This window comes from Chinchilla lanigera, unplaced genomic scaffold (assembly GCF_000276665.1).
Source record: "Chinchilla lanigera isolate Chin_1 unplaced genomic scaffold, ChiLan1.0 scaffold00046, whole genome shotgun sequence".
Lineage (NCBI taxonomy): Eukaryota > Metazoa > Chordata > Mammalia > Rodentia > Chinchillidae > Chinchilla > Chinchilla lanigera.
Window position 1 is genome coordinate 10,249,524 of NW_004955447.1, and position 22,389 is coordinate 10,271,912.

The following is a 22,389-nucleotide window of genomic DNA, read 5'->3' on the forward strand; positions in this document are numbered from 1 at the left end:
TTTTTTTTTGGTCTTTTTTGAGACAGGGTCTCACTATGCAGTTTAGGCTGGCCTTGAACTCACTTTGTAGCCTAGGCTGGTCTCTAATTTGCAACGATCCTCCTGCCTCAACCTCCCAAATGCTGGGATCATAGATTTATGCCACCACATCTGGCTTAACCCTCCCATTTTTATCTATTTCATTCACTGATCCATGTTTAGTATTCAACATGGTACTTATATTAATTTTATAAAAACTTTCCACACATACTCATCAAGTAAATCCAAAGTTCATAATTTGAGAAGTACAAAATTTTTCTAAAAATTACTTTTATATTATTTTATCCTCTATACATATAGTTGGCATATTTACAATATACCTAAATATCTAAATACATAGAATATAAATGTGATATGATTATTTTAGGGTCCTTAGATCAAGAATAAACATAAAACTTAAAAGACATACTGTTTTGAAATCATTTTTCCAGGCTTGGTTCAGAAATAATCCTGAGAACTGTATAATATGTGTGTTGTTCAATATACGAAGATGCACAGTTTTACAGAATAACCTGTTCTGGCAGCAAAATGAATAAAAGACTTAAGGCATGAAGACATAGTTCATATATTTATCATTTGGAAACTTTCAGAAATTATTAACTGTCTTGACAAGGAGTTGGGACATCCTACCACCCTTATTAGAGGACTCGCAGTGTATCATGTTACTGCAGACGATCCTTACCAACTCTTAAAAGATGCTATTTCATATCCAGCAGAAGAAAGCTGACACTACCATTTTTTTCTTGCCAAATATTGGAAAATTTAATTAAATAGACATTTGACTTCAAGAAGGCAATGTTGAAAACTAAATAAACTTTATCCTTTTAACCTTATTGACTGACCAAAGTAACATGAAAACATCAATACTTCTCTGCAGTAAGACCCAAATTGGATGAACTTTGTCTCTGTCAAGGATGTGAATACAAATGGAGGTGGCAGAGGCAGACTTAAAATCAAATTACTCCGATGTGACAGCTTAATCTTTGAACATAATCATCATTCTACCACTGTGAATCTTCTTGCTGATTTAATAACACTGATTTGGGGGTCTAATATTGCAATATGCAGCCATGCCTGTCAGAATTATGGAATTCTGTATGTTGGTTTCTCTATCACATGCAAAAAAGAAAATATAGAATAAATGACAGGTCTAGAGCCAGCATCTTCCTCTGCAGCTTTAGAAACGTGAACACAGTTTCACTACACAAGATGGTAGGAATTCACCAAGGGTTGCTATTCCTATCATTTTGTTCTGAAACCCTGTATCATTTTTATTGTTTTTGCTTTGGTTTTTTCTTTTTGTCTATGTTGGTGTTTTGCTATTATTCTTTTTTTATTATTCTCTTTAAAATAAAAAAGATAAGCATGACAGTTTAAAGGTTATATTGATTGCTTTATGTAAGAAACTAAATAAATAATGTTAATAAGGTAAAGCATAAGAGAACTGCAAGAAACAAAATGATACACTTTCCATTATAATTCCAGTTATTGATTCTCATGTTCACAAAAGTGGAGCTCATTCAGCTGTACAAAGTGAAGAAGAAAAGGACAAAATACAACTTTCCTTTTCTCAGAGGTTTCGGCATTTTCCACCTGAGTTCTTTTTTTTTTTCTATAGAGAAAAGCATCATAATAAATAAAATTATACAATTATTTAGGGACATAAACAGCTTGCTAAAGAGTAAAATGACTGGCACATAAAAATTTTCAAGAGAAGAACTCACGTTCCATACGTAGCCAGGAACACAATGATGGTACCTACTGTATGTTTCGTGAAGGATTAGGCTCACTGGATTTCTCAAAGTGTAAGACTTTCGACAAAGTAAAGCAAAAATTATATTATGAGGTTGAATTGGGGGACACCTTCAGGATCTAAAGAATCTCCTGGACACTGTGGCAGGAGGGTACAGAAAGGTAATATCAGTCCGAAAGTAGACAAAAATCAACCAGTATGTTGATTGTAACATTTTTTACATGTGGTTTGTGAAACAGAAAGTAATGCGAGAAAGTACAGAGAAGAGGAAAACACTGCCGCATAGATTTAAGAAAGAAGACAGAGCAGAAGCAATCAGATGTGTTACCTAGAGAAGAAGTGTCCTGTTGTTATGGTTGATACATTGTGTCAACTTGGGGAGTCTAGAGGTTTGGCTAAGTGACTCAGCAGGAAGCCAGGGTGCTTACTTTGTATACTTCCTGAGCCTGTGGAAGAGGAGGGTATGGAGATTATGTGAGAGCTGCATGCCCCTTAGGTGGGGTTGGCCTTTTTACAAAGTAAGGCAGGGAAAAAAAAAAAAGCTGCTTGCCGCCATTCCTCCCTTTTGCTCTGGCTTTTTTGCTGTTTGGCTGCCAGTCCCCCTTGCTCTTGTTGCTTTTCTGTCTTCTGCCTCAGAGCCAACCAAGTATGGACTGAAACCTCCACAAACTGTGAGCCAAATAAACCTTTCCTTCCTTCATTTTGTGCGTTGGGTATTTTCTCTCAGCAACGAGAGAAAAGTAACCAGGACACCTGTATTCAGAGGAAGAGCTTAGCAATGAAAAAGGACCCGGGACAACTGCTGCAGAGCAACTGAAGAATGAGCTCTGAGAAAATAAAGTTGCATGCAAATTAAATTTCTGCTGCCTTTTTAATAAAACATCACCAGCGAATTGGTGAAAGAAAAACACTGAAAAAGGTGGACACTAAATGCTTAAAGTAGAACTTTAATGTAAATAACCAACCAACAGAAATATCCTCCAGCTTTCCTGCTACTGCAAACATTGCTCCATACACATAACATCTCTCTTTTTTTAAGTAGTGTGAAATTATTTTCCTTCTCCTATTGCAAGTATTTTGATTAAGTTCCTGCCAGGGGCAGAAGTGAGCTGTTCCAATGTTTATCTAGTGAAAATTCCACATCAGATCACTGTGTAGACACATAATATGCACACCTCAAATCTTAGTAAAGTAATATTGATAGTATTTAATCAGTCACCTTGATAGAGAATTAAAAGCCACAGGTGCAGTCTTAATTGGCTTTACTCTATGGCTTGAGCCATTAACTGCCTTTTTCAAGGAGGTTGTCTTGTCTCGAGTGGGGATTGCCCTGCAGTTTGAAAAATAAGATGAAGGGGGCTGGGGATTTAGCTCAGCAGCACAGCGCCTGCCTGGTAAGCACAAAGTCATGAGTTTGAAAAAAAAATTAAAAAAAAAAAAGCAAAAAAAAAAAGAAAACAAAAAAACAAAAAGAAAAATAAGATGAAGCAAACAACTCTTACCAGATCAAAACTGATACCACTGATTTAAATTCTGTTCACCTCATCATGTATGAAGGAAAACAATAATTTTCACCAAAAAAGGAATAACTGAACCATTTGTACATTAAATTATGAACTAAAATACAGTCCTAAAAAGAATCACATAAGTTTATACTAGTTGCCTAAAGGGACTTCAAAACATACTGTGAAATGCTTTAATATTAGGAATGTATTTTGGTGATAAGACCTCTCGTAAACTTCACTTTCATTGCATAGACAATTTTGCAGCATTTTCATTATATATTATTCATTTATGTAATTAGAAAAAAAGACATTCTATTGCAGAAGAGAACAGTGAGTGTCTAGGATTCAATTTAAGCCGTCAGTCTTAAATCAGCTGTGGATTATCCATTTCCTCCTAGGTACAGCATGAATATAGTGAAAATATTTATGACTGATACTCATATTTATTTTGTCACTCCAAGGTTTTACATGCATTCTCTACAAATGTACTCTTTTTAAAATGCAAACGTGAACTAAAGTAGAACACACCTGTGGTAGGCTGAGTAACAACCACGCCCTCTCCAAATCCAACCCCTACACACAGAGAATGCTTTATCTGTGAGAGCAAAGGGATTTCACTGTGAGATTAATTTTATTTGTGGTAGGGAGATGGTCCTGAATTACACAGGGGGCCCTCTCTAACCATGAGGACGTTTATGAAAGGACAGCAGGAGAATCAATAAAAAAGATGGGAAGGCAAAGCAGATGTTGAAGTGGTCTGCTTTGAAGATGTAGGCAGCAGCTAGGAGCCAAAGCATGTAAGTGACTTCTGGGAGAAGAAAAAGGAAAACAGAAAGAAGACTTTCCTCCAGAGCCCGCATAGGACCATCGCCACATGGACACCCAGCTTTCCCACTCTTCTGACTAGAAATGAATGAGCCTGTATTACGTCACCACACCAGTGGTCACACGACGTCACCAAATCAGAGAACTACTTAGTGTAAAAGCTTAACAATTATTAACAGCAGCAAAACCTCAGGAATAAGATGCTGTGCAGGACAGAAGGCAGTGATCTCTCCACTCTTAACTGCTCTTCGTCACCTCGTTCTTTTCTACCAGTAGGTTCCAAACAATCACTACCATCTCCCACCCACAAAAACTCCTGAAATCAAGCTAACTTCAGTACACATAATTCCACACCTATGAGGCAACAGGCTTCCGGGCAGTAACGTATTTTGCAAAAATCAGCTGGTTAATCTTGTCAGTTCTCTGGCAAGAAGGTATTTATATCTGCTTTCTTTAGTAGAACAAAAGAGCAAAACCCAAATTAAAGGGCACTAGATTCAAATACTTAATATGCAGAGGTAGTTGGATAAGCTACTTAATATACAATGTTATGTCCTTAATATAAAATACAACTCGTAACACCTAACCATACTGGGGAATGGAATAGGAAGAATTAAAATCCGTATGTACATGTGCCTTCTCCCCCAGGGTGAACGCAGTCATAATGTACTGCAAACATTGATGAACAAAAAAGAGAAAAAATATTTTACTGTACTTTAGGCGTATGGTACTTGCTCAGTACATAGCATTTACTGTTAGTGCTTAACTTTCTCTAGCAATTTCTCATCTTCCTTTGTTGATTATGACAAAGGGAGGAAAATCCAGCAGAGGAGTCATGGTCTATTTTTATTAAACACCCCAGAATGTTCATTCTCAATCAGTTATTTGCTGAGCTGTCAGCTTCTAAGTCATTCCAGCTTCCACTCCAATCAGAGAATGAGCTGCTAAATGTTTAATGATTAATTTGCATCTAATAGTTACCTAGCAACCATTGCTAATATAAAATTAGATCTGAGTTTCTGTGAAAGTCCACTATCTAGTTAGAGGATTTAAAGATAAATACTAGTGAATGTCAGAATTTTACTTCATAAAAAGACACCTAGATAAAACATCACAAGAATTAGCTGGGCATGGTGGTGTTCACTTATCATCCCAGCACTCAGGAGGCTGAGACAGGAGGATTTATTGTGAGTTTGAGGCCAGCTTGTGCTACAAAGGGAGTTCAAGACTGGCCTAAAATGCATAGTGAGACCCTGTCTCAAAAAGACACACTCATACAAAAAAGAAAAACACAAGAATTTAAATCAAAACTAAATAATAATTTTTATAGTTTGATGTTCAGAATTCTGTGATTCAGTGTTTTCTTTTCAACAATTGACTGAATGTCCACAATGTCTGGACAATTTTAAAATAATTAAAGTAAGCTTTCTTTAATACTCATTGTACACTGGAAACATTTGAATTTTGTTACATATATTATTTATTTGAATAGTGAAAATAACTTTAAGTGCTTGAAGAAACATCAGTTTTCTAAAACACTGAATTCATTTGGCTGTTTCTAGTAAATAAGGCAGATTCTTCATACCTAATATCCATTACAGAGAAAAAAAAATTTGTTTAAGTTGGGTAAAAAGAAGAAGAAAGGAAAGGGAGGAAGGGAGGAAAGGAGACAAGGAAGGCAGAGAGGTGGGAGCAAGTGAGAGGAAAAGGGAGAGGAAACATGGTGCTCTGGGTTGGCCCTAACAGGTTTGGATTTTCAGCACTTTTATGAAGATGAAATTTTTCGTGAAAGACTCCCACGGAAGATGGGTGCAGCGGTACAGGCCTGTAATCCCAGCTACTCTGCAAGCTAGGGCTATGAGTGTGGGGGAGACACAGGTTTTAGGCTAGCCTGGAGATTTAGTAACACCATGTCTCAAAATTTAAAAAAGAAACAAAAGGTCTGGGAACAGTGCTTCTTGGGTTCAATCCCAGAATATTGCAAACAAAACAAGAACCATGATTCTCACTGGTGTTTAAACAACTGCCTAAGAATAAAGATAATTTATTTCTACTTTCAAAGTGTCACCTGATTCTCCCCAGGAGCAGCAATTGGTAAGATTCAATCAAATAACACAACACATCACAAACTCTTGGTTTGTGTGCAGGATCAGTGCTAATAACACTGACATATTACTAGAAGAGAAGAGTCCTAAAGATCCAGAATAACATATATTTCTCACTCCCCCTTATTATTCATTCTAAGAAAGAACAACACACACCAACTCTTGCAGAGCAGTCATTCATACTGTATCAATATGAACCTATGTAATATTAGCACTAACCAGCATCTGATAGAGTGAAGATGAAATTCTGAAAGTTTGCAGTGATAATGTCTTCAAAGATACTCTTTTGCTAGGCAGAAAAGGTTCTTGCCCTGAAGCCTGAAGTATTTGGATGCATAGCTATTGGTAAGTAACACATTTGGACAAGATCAAATTCTGCCATAATAATTTTCCATTAGACTCGGATGCATACAAGTAGCCACTTAGCAATTCTGTTGATGCTTGCAGGATGTTTTTCCAAGAAGGAGAAAAATGCCTTGTTGAAGAAATAAATGCGTTTTATTTTCAGTAAACTTGAATGTGATCTCCCTTGTGAATTTTTCCTGTTATCCAGAAAAAAACAACATCAAATCAGTTGTCTGAAAGATAAGGAGAGCATGTCACAGAAAACAGTAGTAAAAGGGAACTGTTATGTTCTGCCCTTTGGGAGAGATACATACATTCCTTCACTCCCTAATCCCAGTAGGTATTTGTCTGTTTTCAACTACAGCTTCTGCTATCTATAAAGTTTCTATGTTAGTGAGCACTGAACTCCTTTGAAGCAGCTCTAAAAATGGAGAAGAGAAGATTTGCACAGAAATTTGGCTGTGCAGTCTAAGGCTTGAAAACAAAGCAAATGGTTAGAGTACAGTGATCTGCTATAGAAGGAACATAAAAAGAAACAGTGTACCCACCTTCCCCGAACACGTTGATTTATAGGATTTTCCAAGCAGTTCTAGAATACACTTACAAGAAAGGTCAGGATCCTTGAGACTCAACCCTACACACAGAAAGATTGCTGTTTCATAATACTGGGAAAGCTGGACTTTCGATATTACAATGTGTCATCATTACTTGCCTTCATTATAGACTATACTGAAAGCAAAAATATGTAGTTACATTTTTTGGAGTAAGCCTTCATCACACTTTCATCCAGACTATGGAGAAACTCTCGGAGATATAGAAACAGAGCTACAGGAGGGAAAGGAGCTGGGGTTTAAGAGTAGGACCTTCTAAAGGGGTAACCACTGTTTCACTTTGAGCCCCAGGGTCTGTACAAAACACTAAAAGATGAGCTTAGAGTGTTTTCTGATTAGACCCATTCGATAAGAGCTCAGTCAGTACTTGAGTGGCATAAATGAACATGAAGTCCCGCTATAAACATGTGGGGACACTGGCCCTTCCCTAAGTTGGGGAGAAGCTTATTTGTAAGGGAACCAAGGGGGCTGGAGGCAAATACACTCGCTCCAAAAGCCAACACCAGTAGAGGAAAGTACGGAGAAAAGAGATGCAACACTCGAAGTTTCTCAAAGCTTGCTTTCATTTGTGGGATAGCCAGAACCAACAGGTCAGGTCCAAAGGGGACACAGAGCAAGAGATTTAGGTGGCAAAACAGAGGAGGCTGTGTGTGGAAAATTTGCCTGACATAGCTTTGTCACTCTGAAATTAAAGAGAACAAACCCATAAGAAAGAACTGGTTGAAGAGCTCGATTTTACAGTAGATGCCCTTGTAACCAGCTCTGTGTGGTTTGGGGCAGAAGTCAAAGTGTAGTGGTACTGGTGATCTGAAATAAAAATGGAGAATGAAGGCAGAAATCTGGTCTGTGAAATAGCACCAGTACTCAAGGGAACTGGAAATAATCACAGCTTTACCATGCCTGGGGCTCCTCAAATCCTCGGGTAAGTTGGCAGCATTACATAATTTTTAAGCCTCCACGAACAATGTTGGTGACTGACAGAAAACCCTGAAAATGAGTGGGATGGAACGGGCATATTACACTGGTTACGATTTCTGAATATTTCCAATGAGGCCTCACTGTACAGATGGATTTTACATATATTTGCATTTTAATTTTGACAGAAACTCTGCAAATTGACAACAATCTCCCTACTTTCTCTGCAGAGAGTCACTCACAGAGCAGTAAAATAAATAAACAACAACAACAACAAAAAACCCAAGCTAGTTCTCTGGGAAAGCGCAAATGTAAATTTAAGTCCAACTGGATCCAAGGCTTTCTCACAAACCACTAAGTTCTATGCACTAATGCTTGATGGAACTTGGTTAGGAAAGGACAGGGAATATGGTAGATTCTGACAAAGAGGCAATGTAGAATTACAACTGTGTATTTGTAGTAAAGGCTTATTTAGAACCAGCTCCTTCTTTTTCCCTGTATCATCTGCTGTGTCCATTTCATGTGCCTGGGAAAAGCACGCAAAGCTCCTAGCTTAAAGAAGGAGAGGTTTATTGAGCCACAGTGCAGAGGTGTCTCTCGGTGGGCTCCGGCTCCAAGGCAAAGACAGCACTGGGGAAGGGCATGGATACAGCCCAGCTGCTAACTCTACAACAGTGGGGAAAGCACAAGGAAGAGCTGAAAGGAAGGGACCAGGGCCTGGACATAGTCACCAAGGCCACTCCCCGCCCACATCCTCCACAGGCCCACTTCCTGATAGGCCATTCAGCTCTAACCTCATCAGCCCTTTCCCTGTCCCTGAGGCCAGCACACTCACCAACCACGCACCTCGCCAAGAGGCTCTTCACCCTATCAAGCTGAAAATCCACATCAGCACCTGCACCTACTGTTCTGTTCTGCCCTAATTTCTGTTCTAGATGAACTACTTGAACATTTACCCTAAGAAAGATAATCCATTTATTATATATAGTATTATAAATGAAATGATACTGAGTTTCTCAGTGTTAAATTCTATACTGTTATGATTGCTGAAAGGATGACAGAATAATGAATAGATAATGGGTTCTTGGAATCTAAGCACAAGTCATATTTATATTATTGGAGGGATTTGGACTATGTACAGTGTTTTTAAGGTAACTAAGTTTTCTTCAAGTGTTGCCAAAGCTAAGGTCATAAATGCACAGCAGACATAGAAGTGCATAAATATAAACTTAATTCAAGGACTATAAGTTAGTTATTATGAGAAATTCCTATCTGTTGAAAGATAAAATTTAAATACAAAGTCACTATGTTTATTCATCTCATTAATTTAGGTCATATTTTCATAGCTAGATCATATTTCCTATTTACTATTTTTTCTGCTGTATGTAATAGTAAATAAGTGTAATTCAGTAAAACTGATTTCATCAAATACTAACTTGACTTGGGTTTACCTCGGGTTTAATACAATCATAAAGAAAATGAATAAAGCTTTTTCCTATAATGACATACATTACATCTTATATCTAGTCAGTCCATGAGTGGGAAGGTATATTTATATTTTAAAATAGTGTCTCAGGAATCTATGGTAATTTTTATTCAGAAAGCAGACCTATGGGTTTGTATTTCCATATCCTAAATAGACAATGACTGTTTCTCTATATCTAATTTTTTTTTTTTTTTTTTTTTTTTTTTGGTTTTTCTCCGGTACCAGGAACCGAACTCATGACTTTGCGCTTGCCAGGCAGGCGCTTTTGCCGCTGAGCTAAATCCCCAGCCCCTATATCTAATATTTTAGAAGAAAATAGAATATTACCCTTTAGTTTTCCATTGCTCCTCTGATAAACATCACAATCCTACTGGCTTTAAACACCATAGACTGTGAAAAGCCCAAAATGGGTCTTTGGTGCTAAAATCAAAAGGCTTCAGCAAAGGGTATCTACTCTGATGCCTTGAGAGAGAAGCTGATGTCCTTGGCTTGATATCTACTAGAGGCTGCCTACGTTCCTTGGCTGGTGGTCCCTTCCTCCTTCTTCAGTGTGACTTGGTCTGGGCTTCATTCCCACTGCAGTATCTCCTCTCTCCAAACTGTCTCTGTTACTGTTCTCTCATTGCTGAGACTAAGTACCTGATGCTCAAAATTAAGGCAGACAAGCTTTATTGAGCTCATAGTTGTGGAGGTTTCAGTCCATTATCAGCTAGCTCCAAGGCAGAGTAGCTTATGGCAGAGGGCAACAGTTCATGGTAGCAGAAAACAACAAAAGCAGCAAGAGCAAAAGGGAGGAGCAGCTGAGAGCAAAACTCTTTCCCTCCCTTATATTGTATGTAGGTTTCTTGCCCCAGAGCAGGTGTAGCACTCACACCCACAATCCTAGCAATGGCCCATGGATCAATCAAAAACTCTAGAATCCCACCCATGACTGCATGAGGCTTTGAGGGGACATCTAGACATAAATCACAACATTCTACCCCTGAGTCCCCAAAGATTCATGCACATCTGTTTATGCAAAAGACATTTTAGTCCACTTTGAAAAGTTGCCAAAATCCTAATAGTTTCAGCATTGCTGAAAAGTCCAAGTCCCAAGTCTCCCTTAGGATTTAAGGTAAACTCTTAGCTGTGAGCCCCTTGTACAAATGTAAAGAAAGTTAAACACTTCCAACATTCAATGGCACAAGCTAAACATGACCATTCCAAAAGGTACAAAGAGGGGGATACAAAGCATTGGGACCAAAGCAAGTCCAAAATCCAGTAGGGCAAACATTACCTCTTTAGTTCCATTGTGGAACATGTGGAGCAATCTGTGGCAAATTGTGAGCTCCAAAAGGCTTGCATGACTCCACCCCTATGGCACTTGCAGTGGTTGTAGCTCCCTTGGCTTCTCTTTTCCATTCTGCTCCCTCCTTGCAGTTTTCCTCAGACAACCCACATGCCTGGCTTCTCCAAATTTCTGGGGTCTCCACTACACCTTTAGCTTTATCCTCAGTTTTACATATTCCCCTCTCAGGGGCACATTGCCTGGCCAACCAGGCCTTCTTCTGAAATCTGAGCGAAAGCCTTTTTAAACTCAGAACTCTTGCATTCTGCATGTTCCTAAAACTAACACCATGTGGATGGTGCTAAGGTCTGCTGTTAGCTGGAGCAGTAGCCAGACTTTCCTCTTTCTTGGCTGTAGGGGTTGAGTGCCTGCATTGCTGAGCACTCTGAACCTGATTCTAAGGTACAAATTCTTTATGCTGCTGCCATTCTGGAGCATGATGTGCTCTGTGGCTTTCTGCTCAAAGCAAAGTCTTTCACTGTTGCAGTTTTGAGACTGCAAAGGGTGGAGACTTGCTGCTTCTTGTGATGACCTCTGGCATCTTTTCTATTCTCCTATTCCTTCTCAGCAAGCAAGATCTCCTCTGCTTTACCTTTGTGGTCCATAGCTTTACTGGAGCCTCCCTTCTGGCCAAACTCACAACAATTTAAATCATTCTGCTGGGCTCTCTGCTCTTGGTTATCAACATAAATCTAGCTAAAACCCTCCAACAGTAGCCGTAACACTGCCTCAACATTAGACTGCCTTGAAATTTCTTCTGCCAGATTATTAAGTATGCTGCCCTTACTCTTAGTCTCAAGCAAAGTCTTTGGACAGGAGCAAAATCCAGACAAACTTTCTGCCAAGCCATAAGACACATCATCTGGAGTCCAGCACCCAATGCAGTCCTTCTTTCCAGCAGAAACCTCCCAAGCCCACTCTTTTCCAGCAGGATTTCTATCAGCCTTCTGGTCCCCTGAGCTCTGACTAGAATCTCCCATATAGAACAGCCTAAGGCATTCCAGGGCTACTTTTTCAGGCAAAAACTCTAAACCTTAACTCTTCCCACCAGCCATTCCCAAAGGCTCTTGAACCACATGGTCAGATATAGTCACAGCAATGACCCCACTCCTCCGGTACCAAATTCTGACTCAGTTACTTTTCTCTCATTGCTGAGACTAAATACCTGATGCTCAAAATTAAGGAAGGAAAGGTTTATTTAGCTCACAGTTTGTGGTGGTTTCAGTCTATACTCAGCTGGCTCCAAGGCACAGTGGCACAGGACAGAGGGCAACAGTTCATGGCAGCAGAAAACAGCAAAAGCAGCAAGAGCAAAAGGGAGAAGCAGCTGAGAGCAAGCCTGTTTCCCTCCCTTACACTGTCTGCAAACTATTCGCCCCAGGGCAGGTGTAGCTGTCACACCCATAATCCCAGCAGTAGACAATGGATCAATCATAAATGCTAGAAGCCTGCCCCATGACAGCATGAGGCTTTGGGGGGACATCTAGACACAAACTATAACCCTGACCCTGTGCTTCCTTCTTGTGCAGGACTTTATGGTTAGACTGGCCTGCCTGGATAACCAGGACACTTTCATCACAGTGTAATTTAATCATATATGAAAGGCTCTTGTAAGTAATGTTGTGACAGGTTTTAGAGAATAAGACATGGATTTCTTTGGAGCACTGTTTTTCAGGTTATCACAATTTAAAATCTTATAATATTCACAGGACTACATGCTTTCTTACCATTTGAGAAATTCTTTAAAATGTAAACAAAAATTTATACACATATAAGTATACATGCTTATTTTCATTACCAACTACTCATTTTAATCAAGTTGCATATTATATTTAAATATTTGAATTAAGTATTTTCTAAATTGATTGAATACATTTTCTAGTTTTTTAATGTTAATAACTGAAACGAAAACAATTTACAATGCTAATTAGTTATATTTTTTTGAGTTTATATTCATTTAGGAATATTTTATGGGACAGTGAACTCCATAAATCTCACACATGATGTCTACTACTGGTGGACTACAGTTTTTCTCAAATGCTTGCCTGTTTTGGATTGGGAATATTTACATGTCCATAATCAGATGATTTGGGGTGGAGCGAGTGTACCCAGGCAGCTCATTTGTGATTCATGCATATATTACATACAGAGCCTGAATGTAACTGTACCCATCATGTTCACTGTGCCCACGTTCTAACTGTGTCTCATCACGTGAGGCAATTGGTGGTATTTTCCACTTCCATCGGCATGCACAAATTTTAGGTTTATGTGCATTTCAATTTGAGATTTCTCAGATTAGGAATGTTCAACCTGCATGAGATATTTTCAGCAACATATACAATGGAAGAAATGTACTTTTATGTGTTTTCATTACTTGTCTTCCAAAATGCAGTATAAAGACAAAATAATTGAACCTAATATATTTATATGTTTTCCCTAGCCAATGTGAACACTTTAGAAAAATTTCTTCGAGTTAAGCTTCAGTGTATAAACTACAATTTTACTATTTGAAATAGTACAAAATAAGCATGGCTAAGCTAGTCTCTTAAAATTTTAATTATTCTATAAAAATTTTAGAACCTATGCCAAATATTTTCCTTACTCTGACAATCAGATTCATTTTTCACAGCTCTCAGTTCATCTTACCTCCCTACAAATTAGCATTTAAGTATACATTTCCATATTATTAATCTACCATAAGTCTATTAAATCATACGTAGATGTTAACATTACATGATGTTTGGTTTATTTGCAGTCAATTTATTTTCCTGTTACTGCTATATGATGTAATATTTTCTACAATATATATTTTAAAGGAAATACCACTGCATTTAATTTTATGCTTCAAACACATTTAGATTTTCAGTCAATCCTAGAAGCAACTGCTGCTTTGTTCTGGATGGCAGCCATAGTTTTAGGTGCTGGTGAAGCTTTCCGTGTCCCTCTCCTTTATCTCCACAGAAGCCAGGCATTATGCACTTCTGTCAGGTAGCAGGAGGAGCAGACCTCTTCTCCTGATGGTCTTGGAAGCTGTTGTTCTCTCTGCTTTGAATACTCCTCCCTGTGCTTTTTGCCTCGTTCTTTCATTTTCATGCTTTAGGTTTCAAATATATTCTCTCTTCTTTTTGTTTCTTTTTGGTACTGGAAATCAAACTCACAGCCTCATGCTTGCCAGGCAGGAGCTGCGCAGCTGAACTACATCTCCGGCCCTATATTCTCTCCTTTTGTCACACCTTATTCTAGCCAGTTTCTTAATACTTTTTGCCCTGCAGCAATATTTTATTCTTGCATTTCACCATAAATTTAACTATTTATTGTTTCAGGCCTTTATTATTTTCCTTACCCACATAAATTCCATCCAACATGGAGTCAGTATAGTGGCTGACAGCTGGCACTGATCCACTTTGCTGGAATTCTGGTGCTCTTCCATCTGTGAGAACCCAATCCGGTAGCAACTGTTGCTAACTGGGCATCTTCAGAAGCCAGGAGACACATTCAATGACTGAAGTGAGTTGGTACAATACAGTGACCAGTAAAATAGCAAATAGAAAAGCACAGATGCCCTAAAAACTGAGCAGCACCACCTCAGCTCCAGACTGTCTTTGCCTAAAGTAAAGCAGGCGCAGTCATGCTCCGTAGTTCATGTTAAACGTGAATCCTAGGTGTTTGGGGGCCTCAGGAGTCCCTCCCGAGGGATGAACCTTGATATCACTGCTAGCCTGAGTGTTTGCTTTAAAGGCTGCACAGGACGTGATTCTTCCAGGTCACATAGATGCCCTCAGCCAACATGGTCTCCTCAGAAGTCACGTTCCAAGACTGAATTTACTGCAGTCTTGATGTGCTCGTAGACGATTACAGAAATTAAATTAGAGTGAACATCTTTCAATTGCTTCATCTAAACAGAGTGTTTATAACTTTATGTTGTTTTGCTTTGTTTTCTTTTTGAGACTGGGTCTCACTATGTAGTTGAAGCTGCCCTTGAGTTCACTATGTAGCCGTGCCTGGCCTCAAACTCACAGCAGTCCTTCTGCCTCGGCCTCCCATATGCTAGGATTACAGGCATGCACTACCACACCTAGCTGGTCCTATAGATCTTGCTCTTTAGACTACTAGATCTTATTTTTCTGGTGGCTTGGTTTCTCTTTCTTTCTCTCTTTCTCTCTCTCTCTCTCTTCCTTTTGGCCTTTGATTCTGGAAATTGCTCATATTTTCCCAAAGAACCTCTCTTTTTTATTTAATCATTTAAACTAGCCACGCTGTGTTTTGCATATTTGCATATATATACTTTATCTGTAAGAAAATCCCATTCAGAAACAGTTTGTTGTGTTCTCCATGTTCCATAGCACGCAGGAAGTCCATGATTTCTACCCTGTCCATTTTGGAGTTCATTTCCAGTTCCTCTTGTATTTTGCATTTAATACAAACATGAAATTATTCTGGCATTTTCTCATGGAAGTCTGGGCATTTTTTTAGACTTACCTCATAAGACTATTTCTCTAGAAAAGCTTGCTGGAAGGAACAACCCACCCCACTCAAGCATCAGCCACCTTGGATCAGTGCCCCTTCTCTGTTCAATGGGAATATGTGATCTTCCGTTGTTGTGCTGAACTAAGAACACTCTAACTTTAGGGACCTTCAGATACATCTGACTGAACTCCACAAGGGCAGGATCTCTTCAGAGTTTTCTATCCCTAGTGATTAGTTTTGCACCTGATATGCAGTAGGCACTCAAAGAGAGGTTGATGAACTAAAGAAGACACAATAGGCAAGTTTCCCAATCATGTTGTCTCCTTTAATTAAGAATATTTCCATGTACACATGAAATAGCTAGACAAAGGTAGGGTTTAGGATTATGACATCTAAGAAAATATACTCCCATTTATGATAGCAACTTTTATGAATGTCTAATATTTTTGTGTATCGGCCAATTTTAAATTAACTATTAATCATGGACTTTTGTGCCAGAGCTCTGTGGATTAGCTGTTAGCTACAAAACACTATGAGGGAGAGAGGAATTATTTGGGAGAGAATGATAGAAATATCACTGAAGGAGAGAAATGTGAGTGAGGGAAAGACAAATTTTGTGGCTCTTGTTATAAATACTATCCTAAAAACAGAGGATTTATGTAACTGACACTTGCACAAGGAGTAATATTTAAATCAAAGGTGACACCATGTTAAAGTGAGGAAGACAGAAGAATAATATGAAAAAACTGGTTCCGAGTACAATTTCTGAAGGAGGCAATTACAACTCACAAGCAATTTTGAGAAATTAAACTTCGCATGATGTTTATCATCATAATAAATCTTTCCTTTGAACTATATGGTCTTGTTTACGCATAAATATTTCATGTGTTTATCATCCCTGCAATGTGGAGGAATTCGGAGCAGCCATTTGACTAACGTTCCTTTCCTTCTCTATCATTCAATACATATTTAGTGTTTTCTGTATGTCTGAAACTGCTTCAAATGCAAAAACGTGTAATATAGTTTTCTTGTAGTAAAAAAGACAACACTAAAAATAATCATTTGTAAGTAGTAATTTTCCAAAGCATTCATTTTTCTTGGTTTTTTGACAAGGATAGCTACCCACATAACTATTCAGATGGCTAATCGAATAATGAGAAAGGCTTACGTGCCATAGGATTGCTTTAGTATATGTACTGCCAAAGCAAGCACTGTGAGATCGCTTTAATCAAACACTCATTTCTTCGTAGCCCTCAAAATTGGGTACCTTCTCCCTTAGTTTCTTAGAAAAATCCATTAAGAAAGAAGATTGGTCAAATTAGTAATATGTGCTTTGTGTTTCTGAAAAGAAGAAACAAATAACTGAAGAGAAAAGCTGGAGAGTAATGAAAGACAAGCACATTTGGGGTGTAACATGCATGAAATCGTATGGTCTAAAACAGTCTGCCAGCAGGCTACAAAGTACAGAGTCTGTTCAGAAAGCTCTAAGTTGGTGGTTACTTCCACTGCTTTCTTTCTAACACAAGTAATCCCTCTAACCTGGTTAAAGGAAGGCAGCTCTCCTTCAAGATGCCAAGATTCTCCTCTCAAATCGGGTCAGGAAGGGTGGAGTGGAGTGAAATGGAAAATGGAAGAACAAAAACCATGGTGCTGGAGAATGGTGAGGTTTAACCTCTTCCGAATATGGGTTATCTCCTGGGCAGACAATAGCCACTAAGAAAGAAAATAAAATCTTAAAAGGAAATGCAGAGGCTATAAAAATCACACTGGAGCTAAGCTGTGACAGGAACAGGGAAAGTATCGATTCATCTGCCCCCAATTTTGTTAGAAGTAGAGTATGCTGTCTGATAACACAGAACAGGAGTACGAGTATATGACTCAGAAGATATTAAATATAATTGGATAGGTAAAAAAATGAGAACAAGACATTCAAAAAGGCAATCTCAATAAATCATTTTACAGTTACTAACTTTTCTTGTTTTCTTTTTTATTGGCATCTTGAAAAGACAGTTACATTACTTGAGTCATTGAGGGTAAGTTTCCTTGGAAATTATCATTATTCAGTTATTTGTCTATCTATTTACTACTGAAATTACTGTCAATTGGGCAGAGGATGTAGCTCAGCATACAGCACCTGCCTACCATGGCCCCAGCATCCTCTTCCGCAGACCAAGACAGCTGTCGATATTTTACTTCTCTTATAAAAAGAAATGAACGATGTACAACGTTTAACTCTTTTGCTTCCAAGATGCTTTGTTATTACCAATGTGTTTTCCTAAAACTTTTTGGTTTTCTACATTTTCCAACATGAATAATCTCAATCCTAAAAATTAACATTGTTGTGGTGACATACACACAGAATGTGTATAAAGAAACAACCTAATGATAATGATATATCCTCCACATAGCAATATAAAGATGAAAACATTCATGAATGATAAATACGTTATATGCCACTACATGATGGTGATATATGGTAAGAAATGTGTCATCAGGTGATTTTTGTCACTTTTTGAACACCATTGTGGACTTTCAGAACATAGTGGGACAGCTTACCATATACCCAGCTATGTGTTATAGCCCACTACTCCAAGGCTACCAACCTGTAGCGTATTATTGTACTCAACTATAACAAAATGGTAAGAGTCACTGAATCTAAACATATCTAAACACAGAAAAGAAACAGTGTAAGTACTAGGTGATAGGAGTTTTTACCTCCCTTAGACTGTAGTACCAGTATCATGTATGCAGTCTGTCACTCCCAAAACACTATGTGACACAAGACTGTCCTTTGTACACTACAGATTGTGCTCTTAAATCCAAAATGGAAATGATTACTACTGAATTACATGACAAACCAAATGTAACATTACCGAGGTGAAGTTATTTAATGAGAGTATTTTCAAGTATAAAGATTAAATACTAAATCTGAAGTTTGCCATAAATAATGCAATAGGGATGCCTTATTTAGAATTGTTAAAATATCATTGAATACAAAGTTTTCTTTAAAACAGGTAACTAAAAAACATCTTTTTCTTGTGTTTTTTTTTTTTTTCTCTTTTTCTCCCTTTTTTACTTTTTTAATTTATTTTTTGAGACACAGTCCCCTGGCCTTAGATTGCTGATCCTCTTCACTAAGCCTCTGAGCTGGGAAGACAGGAAGGTATCACCACACCAGGCTGAAAAATAACGGTTTAACTTACTGCTAAATAAGGGGTCATTCTAAGAGGAAGGTACTCTTTTTAATGACATTAAATAGTTTACACACTAAAGCTCCATGAAATGACTGAAAGGTAAGTTTTCAATGACTTAGCCGCTCTAAATAAAGAGCATTAACAATACATCACCCAGGGAGAAAGCCAAAGGATGCAGGCTCGTTAAGCCCTTTCTTTCAGCATCTGCCATAATTATAGCAATGAAAACTATGAGTTAGCTATTGAACAAGATTAATAACTCATGAAAACATGAAGGGAAAAACCAATGGAGAGAAATACAGCTAAACTTCAGGGCAGGTATGGGAGGTAAACTAAGATCCCAGCTTTCTCATTCTCTAGCTTGTCTGCTTCCACATGTGACGTGTGTATAACCTGCTGAGCTTCAGGTTCCTATTCTATGAGATGTGATGGGGTGTCTGTCTGCTGGGGAATGGTTGATGACATTTAATTCATGTAGCAAATGACATGTGGTAATTGACAACAAATGGTATGGATTTGAAGTAAGTGAATTTCTTAAGCATTTGCAAATCCTGATTTTATGTTGAAGAAAAGAAAAGTAACTGGTGTTGGACTAAATCTGCAATTACAGTAGGTCAGGGAAGGCAGACAGGGTGAGCTCTAAAACAGTGTAATGGTTTATGCGGGCTGAACAGCCCAGCCTTTTTGTTAAGTTATCACGTCATAGTGGAAATCCACGCTGCCTGACCTTTGGCTGTTTTCCACTAAACCAATCCTCGTCTTCGGTGAGTCAACAGAGTTGATTTTATGATTCATCTTACTCTTTGGATTATTTAAAAAATTATGTTAGATGTACTAAGTAAGTTCCAATTATGAATTAAACTTTTAATGGAAACATACTGCAGACAATTTAAATAAATATGATTGTGCTGGACGGTATAAATTAAATTGCTGTATAAAGTAGCTAGTGCGTATACTTCAGTTCACAATTCTACACTGAAACACAAGACCAATATTTGAATATATAAGGAACATATTTCTAAGACAGTCAGTAAAGTTTCAGGTTAAAGAGGAACCTCTGAATAGAGGTTATTAAGAATTCAAATTGCCCATCTCTGAAAACTTATGAAAGAAAGGATTTGTGTGGTAAATCATAGTCCCTTATTGCAAAACTATATGAGGAAGTTCTGATTTGCACTGAAATGATTTAAGGAGATATTTCTGAATGATTTTGGCAGAGGATTCTAGAGCAGTGATCATCAAAGAAATTCTGATGAAATACAGGAAATTGAAGAGACAGCTGTGAAGTTACTTACTTTAAAAAAATTATGATAAAGTACAACCCAACATTTCACTTCTGGTTCTGTATTTCAAAATATGAAGATTTTTTTAAAAAAAAAACCTTGAGTATGAGTTTTCTAAGTGTCCTTAAAAACCAGGTCCATCTTATTGTATAATGGTATAAAATGCTTTTTTAGGGCATAATTCTACATATTCCACAGTGATCTTATTATGCAGTCCAGGTATAACTGTCACAGTTAAAATGGCCTATGAATTCGGTTTAGTTAAAATATCACTGCTGAACAATAAAAGGTCAGTAGGATGTTTTTATTTTTCATGAAAAGCCTGTGGAATAAACAACGTAAGACCATAACATCGCTGAAAGTTCAATAAACTTGTGAACTTACACTTTTTCATCACAAAGATCAGTACCTGAAACTTCACTAGGTGAACTTTCTCCAAGCAAGCGTGCTACAAATAATGCAAAAATAAAATTTTCCCTTGATTACTTTCATCAGCACCTTAAATTTCACTTCAATCTTGTTGGGTATATCTATCTCTATGTTTGAAGTACGTACACTTCCCAGCTCCTGGGTAACGTGCTCTTCTTTAGATAAATGCCAAAGAGGCAAGCTTAACCCTCTCAGAACAGTAAACCTGTGAGCCCAGATATTTTGCTTCAAAGAGATCAAAGGAAGGTGGAACCAGGGATTTGTTTGTGGTCCCAGGTGTTTTCTATCTCTGGGATAAGCTGCACATCTAATGAGAAACTACAGGATTTCCTGAGTGATTAGAAACTCCATGAATAATTAATTAGTCAGATCAATTTCTTTCTTATGAGATGTTGAAAAATTTGGGTAAAAAAGTCAGACAATGTTCCACATTAGATTGTTTGATTTTGTCATTATTTCTGAAGAAAAAATGCATTGCTGCCTTACACTGTATCTGAAATAAGGGTTACAAAGACATACTTCTTGAGGCTGTTGAAATATACTATGAAGGATACTTTAGAACACGTAATCCTTGTATTTCTTTACAGCTTGTTCCCTCCGGGTGAATATATTTCTGATTTTTAAAATGCTCATAGCACGTGAAGCTCAGATACTATTTTTTATCAAAGTCAAAGTTTACCAGTTCCTGTACCAGTGTCTATAGAAGAATATTCTTCCCTTCCTGTCCTATTTGTTTAGATCGGGATGGATGCAGGGTTGGCATAACCATTCTCAATATTTTCCTAAATGTTTTACATTTCTGCATTTAAAACAGCGTTAAAATAGGTATCAATACATAGAAATATATGACAAAATTTAAGTGCTGCAAGAACGTGCAGGCAAGCTCTAACTTTTCCAGTGATGGGTGGAGTCTATGACACCGACAAACTAAAACTAATTCATTTTTCCATTTGTGATGAGTTTTATGTCTCCACAGAGAATATTTTTGTCAGTGCATGCAAAACAAACAATTATTTTCCTTCTTAGAAGAAAAGTATGGAAATATACATACTGTAAGGGACACATTCATACTGCACTTCAAGGTATTTATAGGTTCCTGGACATGGGTCTGGAAAAACATCAGGACCCGCCACCACTGCACACTGGGTTCTGTTATTGCATCTGGAAGCAAAAACAAAGACAACAGACTGTAAGCTCAAGCAATTAAAATAATTATATTCATCCGCGCAACATTTCAGTTCCAGTTACATAGATTTAAGTAAAGATTTTGGTTGACTTAAGACATTATGGTTTTACAAACTTATTTATTTTTTGGCAGTACCAGGTGTGTTCTACTGTTGGGCTATATCCTTGTGTTCTCTTTAATCTTAATTTGAGTGAAGATTTCCCAGGTTGGCCTTGCACATGCATTCCTCCTGCTTCAGCCTCACAAGTATGTGAACCTCATGGTTTCACAACATCAGTTTTTTTAAAGAAATGTCTGTAGTGTTATATTTTTAAAAACTCATAAAAATTAATCCATTCAGTTTATCTTGTTGAAATCAGCATGATTTTGAGGTAGAAGCTGAGTATTTGGAAGCAACACATGCTGGTCCATAGGATATTGCCAATGTGAATACAGGAAAGGAAGATTATTTAATAGCAAATATCAACTCCCATTCATAATCAAAGTATGAAAAAATATGACAGATTGTCACTAAATACTTGCAAATTACATTTTTTTTTTTTCCCCCCTCTGGTACCGGGAACCGAACTCACGACCTTGCGCTTGCCAGGCAGGCACTTTTGCTGCTGAGCTAAATCCCCAGCCCTTGCAAATTAAATTGAGTGGTTATGGCAACATTCATGTTAAAGGAGGTAAACATGGTATTAAGCAGCTTTATCCAAGCCTATAAAGCTAATATTTAAACATTAAAATGTATATGTTAATTAACTTATGTAATTAATATAATAGTACTAACTGTATCTATAAATCCATGTTTAAGAATTGCTTCTCAGGAGCCAGGGATGTAGCTCAGCAGTGCAGCACCTGCCTGGCTAACACAAGATCCTTTGATTTGAGGTACCCACACACACACACAAAGGAATTGATTCTCAGCAGTGCA

The 22,389-nt window shown here is 37.8% G+C and overlaps 1 protein-coding gene across 11 annotated transcripts in view; it reads right to left on the reverse strand.

The window, feature by feature from the left end:
* Positions 1-22,389, reverse strand: part of Adgrl3 (adhesion G protein-coupled receptor L3) — a 796,065-nt gene that overhangs the window by 336,845 nt on the left and 436,831 nt on the right. For all 11 annotated transcript variants that reach the window (XM_005392863.2, XM_013518568.1, XM_013518570.1 and 8 more), the window contains one exon: positions 21,336-21,445. In XM_005392863.2, the coding sequence (XP_005392920.1) occupies positions 21,336-21,445 (110 nt within the window). The remainder of the gene's footprint in view (positions 1-21,335; positions 21,446-22,389) is intronic.